The following is a 5067-nucleotide window of genomic DNA, read 5'->3' on the forward strand; positions in this document are numbered from 1 at the left end:
CCATGCGGCCCAATGGGCCGTGAGTTTGAGATGCTTGCTTTACACACTTCTGGACCCTGGAGAATCATTTGGGGAACATATTACAATATAGATTCCCTAGTGCCCGTCGCCCTGTACCAGGGATTCCAATTAATTTGTTCTATTCTGAGGTGGGGCATATTTAACAAGCTCCCACCACACCCCAACATTCTCATGCATGTGGTCCCTGATCTACCTTTTGTAAAATATTTTTCTAAGACAGAGGTTCTCAAGCCTAGCTGCACACTGGAGTCACCTGGGGAGCTTTGAAAACTAGAGATTGTTGGGGTCTAAACCCCCGCCCCCATTATGAATACACTGGTTTGGGGAATAGCCTAGGAGTTGGGATTTTTAAAAAGTCCTCTCTATGGTTCTTAAGGTCAGTCAAGGCCTGAACCATAGGATCGAATGCGGAACTGCCACCCATTCAATCTCTGCTCCTTCCCCCAAATCTACCACCTGCATAAGATAGAGATAATACAAAGGCCCTCCCAGGAAGCCAGCCTGTAATTACAGGGCTCCAGCCAGCACCACCCTCTAATTTTCAATTTCGGAGAGTTGTACTGTGGAACACTGGTTCCTCATGTACCCCCTTGCTATGGATTTCACAGTTTGCCTCTCAGGCGCCCCCTCCTCCTCCTGGGTGGAGAGGCGTGTAGTTACAAGTTGCTTTTCATGAAAGTGTGTGCTGACAAGTATTTATTAATTGTAATGCTGTAAATCTCCTCAGAAATGAGAATTCTAGATGACAGTTGTAGAGAAATGGACTTACAGGCAGGCGGAAGCAGGAGAGATTTACTTTTATTCTGAGGGAGGGGAGGGGTGTGCATATTTCTTTCTGATTTAAACCTCTGATATGTGACTCCAAACCCAATGAGCACAAGCCCCAAAAGCCCTGGATCTTGCGTGCAAACTTCAGTTCCTTTGGCTCCTGAGCAAATACAACAGTAAGGCAGTAGCTATGAGAATAAATTATAGTCACAAGAGGAAAAAGAACTTACTTTGGGGTTTTATCTCATGAAGAGGTTTTTTATCTAAAAGAAAGAAAGAGAAAAAAGTTGCATTTAATAAATTTACATGGAGCAGATATATTTCCTATATCATTTGGTCTATCTCTATTAAGGAACATTTTGTCTATTTTCACAGACAGTATATGGATTATGTTGTCAGTATTTCTGCTTTTTGCTCTATTTCTTTATTTTCCTGTTTTGCAATCTTTTTTTAGGATGATCGCCTCATTCCTTTCTTTTTCCTCAGGCTTACTAGAGTTTCTTTCTGTTGCATTTGCTAGATTTTGATCTGCATGATGAGAGCTGTGAGCTTGCAGCCTGCCCCTTTTTATATATACAGCCAGAAGACGGCTCAGGTAAGGGATGCTATTTCACTATATATGGGAGAAAAATGAACCAGTGAATAAATATTTAAAGGGATCCTGCCTTGGTCGGCGGTTATCGTGGCCTGGATAAAAAGCTCCGAACTGTGTTGTTTATGCATTCTCCTTAGGTCTGCATGCGGTATTGTGGGCATGTTTTAAGAAATCACACTTTTTGATTTCAGATCTCTATTAATTGTTAAAACATGCACAGTTTCTCTCAATGGAAAGGTGTCATTTTACAGCCATGGTGTTGAGCAGTGAAGCAGTCAGATGAGATGGGAACAGAGAAAAGACATTCAGACTTTTACTGAAGCAGGGCCACAGGAGCCAGAGCCCAGGTGAGATATTTTCTTAATTTTCCCCATTGCCTTCCATCTACCCTCTCCTGTCCTGTCTCCCATCACCGAATAACCCTGCAATAATCTTCCAAATCACCATGAGACCGGGCACCTGGGACTTAACGCTGTTTTATACCACAGCCTCTCCACTCCCCATGCCCCCTGCCTGGTCCCATCCCTGCCAAGGGCTCTGCCGCAATACAGAAACCTGGGAAGCCCACATTTCAGACACCAAGGCCAAGGCTCCAGAAGATGTGCATGGCAAGTCAGCCCTCTTACTAGTCCTTTCAAGGGCTCAGATGGAACAGTCGGACTGCAAGCACTGAGGCTGCTGCCAGGCGGTCACAGAACCACACTGTGATCGGGGGACCTTGCGAGGTCACCTTGTGCAGCGCCCTTCCTCCGTTTGCCTGAAGGCAAGCCATGCTTGGGGTGAGACACTGTCATTTTGGATTAGTTTTTAACCGAATCAAACCTAGTGCAGTACACATTTGAGAACTTCATAAATATCATCTCACTGACTGCACCATAACCCCTCCCAGGCAGATAGATGCAGCTCTACTCGGAATTCTTCATGGAATTCTTACCCTAACCCAGTCCTTCACTTAATACTGGTTTTGACAGAAAGCCCTGGCAGTGTGATTTAAGTACATCTCCTGTGTGTTTTGCCATCTGATTTGTTAAGGGAGTAGCTGTTAAGAGTTGCACGTAAATCACACTCTTGCCAATAGGCCACCGTTTTTTCTTCTTCAATATATGGGGAAAGTTCTTAATATTTTCTTAATTTTCCCCATTGCCTTCCATCTTTGCAAAAGGCAATTTCTGGCAAATCTTTCTTTCAATGAACAATCCTTATAAAAGATAAGAATTTGTTCAAGTTGATATGCTCATATTCAGAATTTTATAGTCAGGTTTCTTAAAACAGCACAATATTCACATTTAGCTTATCACATCAATTTAACGCCACCAGCTTTCCCCAGAGCAGGTGACGCCTGGCGGAGTCCAGATGCTAATGCACGCAAGAATTAGAATAAAACGACGGTGAGGTCTGAACCTAACCTCAGTGTTTGCGTATTGCATGCTATCTGACAGCACTTGGCATGGGCACAGCGATGCTGGCAGGCCGGGCTGAGCCATCTAACGTGATGCATTGCTAGGACTACACAGAGAGACACGCAGAACATCTGTTTAGGACCCTGGCTGAGCTCAACTGTATTATCTTCCTTCTAAACCACAGGGATGGAGGTTATGCCAGGTAGCAAAATGAAGCTCCATTAAAAACGGGTGCTATATATAACTACTCCCCAGAAAAATAAAGTTGAATATAGCCAGGCTGTGAAAAAAACAGGGTGATGCGTTCCACTGGGTATAGCTCTGCAGGAAAAAGAGTGAATGAGGCTGACAAGCCCAGGGCAAAGGTCCCAAGATAGGACTCAGGCCACAAAGCCCATGGACAGGAGTGGGCATTTCCCCACTGAAACAGCTCTGGTGTCCTCACTATTAGCAGTGTGGCGTTGTGGGATTAGTGCAAACTCGCAGAGCCCAGACAGGATTTAAATCTTTAATTGTTTGTATCCTATCTATGTGGTCTCCGTGTCCTTCTCCAAAGTAAAATGCGAATGATAATTTCCTTGAAGATGGATGCTGGCGACTACACATGATGAACGTGAAGTGTGCAGCACAGGGCTGGCACAGGCGAAGCATCAATAAATGGTAGCTAATAACTAATATTATGGTTTCAACATGTTATCAATAGGATCATCCTTGTCACTTGTTCAGAGTAAAAAAACAACTGCATGATTCTTGGAGATGAGTCCCAACCCCACGTTCTCGTGCGTTTCTGGGGTGCTGGGAAGGGAGTGAAGGCCCTTGTGGCTGCTTTATGAGGCTAAGTCAAAACTTCAGTTTCCTGATATGGATAAAAATGGTCAGGGACCAGTAGACCCTCCCAGGCTCCCTAGCTTTCACCCACCATAAATCAGCAGAATAACAAGCAATGACATTCCATTTGAAATCCATTTGACGTGATTTCCTAGAGCAGAGCCAAATTTATTCCAAGGGATTGTGCTGGACCGGGGGATTTGTTGAGCGAAGGGCCAGTGAGTCTTGTGGGTCAGCGTACAGACTCTCATGGAAAAGGCTGGACGACTCTGGTGCCCAGGAGAGCTTTAGTCCGCAAGCATCAGCATCAAAATTGGGTCCTGCTGTATTTTGTGAAATACCAGTCTCATGTCAGCAACCTGCTAGCATACAGCATTTCCCCATCTTCAAATGTCTGAACAGCCTCTAATCCACGAGCTTGAGAGAGGGCTTCCCATCAACCTCACTATCTTTGCAAGGACTGCCCACCCCACTCTCCATGTCCGTTGATTCTGTTTGCATAACCATTTTCTCACAAGGCTGAGGGCCATGCATCCACTTGGCCTTGGTCAACCACATCCTCTCTACTTTGATTTTACCTCTCTCCAAGGCCATGTTCAAACGACCCCTTAGTAAATTAATCCATTAGGGCCATAGTTTCATTAATGTTGGCTGCACATGAGAATCACCTGGGGAGCTTATTTTTAAAAGAAAATGCCCATGCCTGGGCTCCACTCCAAGAGCTCCTGATTAATTGGGGTTTGTGTTTTTTGTTAATTACTGAGGGCACCACCACTTCCTGGCAACACATCTGGGGATTTGTGTACTGAACTTCATTTGGTCTCTGCCTCCCTAGGAGGCTTTGGGGTAGCTATGGTATCTGATGGGTCCAGAAGTATCCCTTTTGTATTCTGAAGATAGAGAATGTAATTTTGAGCCAACTGAGCTTCAGTTTGTGAACATCAAAACCATTTTCCAAAGATCTAATGTAAAACGAGAGGTACCTTCTGGGTAAATGGACATTGATAATGAGTAATTAAAACTCAGTCTTATTATTTGTGTACTTATAAGCTAAAGGCACAGGAGTGTTTTTTTTTTATTTTAATAGTGTCTTAAATTATCATGTGTCATTTAGGTTATCTATACAAGTCCAGGCCTTTTCACTTTATTTTATATCTGTACTAGAGGCCCGATGCACAAAATTCATGCAAGGGGCTGAGCCCTTGCAGCCCCAGCTTCGTCCGAAAGGACATCTGGACTGTCTGGTTTAATTAGCATAATACTCTTTGATTATTATGATGAGACTAGAGGCCCGGTGCACAAAATTCGTGCACTGGGTGGGGGTGGGGGGATCCCTCAGCCCAGCCTGCCCCCTCTCATATACTGGGAGCCCTCAGGCATTGATCCCCATCAATCTCCAATCGCAGGATCGGACCCTTGCCCAGGCCTGACGCCTCTGCCAGAGGATTCATGCCT

At 44.7% G+C, this 5067-nt stretch overlaps 1 protein-coding gene across 1 annotated transcript in view; it reads right to left on the reverse strand.

The window, feature by feature from the left end:
* Positions 1–5067, reverse strand: part of UNC5D (unc-5 netrin receptor D) — a 228518-nt gene that overhangs the window by 86034 nt on the left and 137417 nt on the right. Inside the window, exon 8 of the mRNA XM_015565272.1 lies at positions 1020–1052. Within this exon, the coding sequence (XP_015420758.1) occupies positions 1020–1052 (33 nt within the window). The remainder of the gene's footprint in view (positions 1–1019; positions 1053–5067) is intronic.

Source organism: Myotis davidii, unplaced genomic scaffold (genome assembly GCF_000327345.1).
Source record: "Myotis davidii unplaced genomic scaffold, ASM32734v1 scaffold93, whole genome shotgun sequence".
Taxonomy (NCBI): Eukaryota; Metazoa; Chordata; class Mammalia; order Chiroptera; family Vespertilionidae; genus Myotis; species Myotis davidii.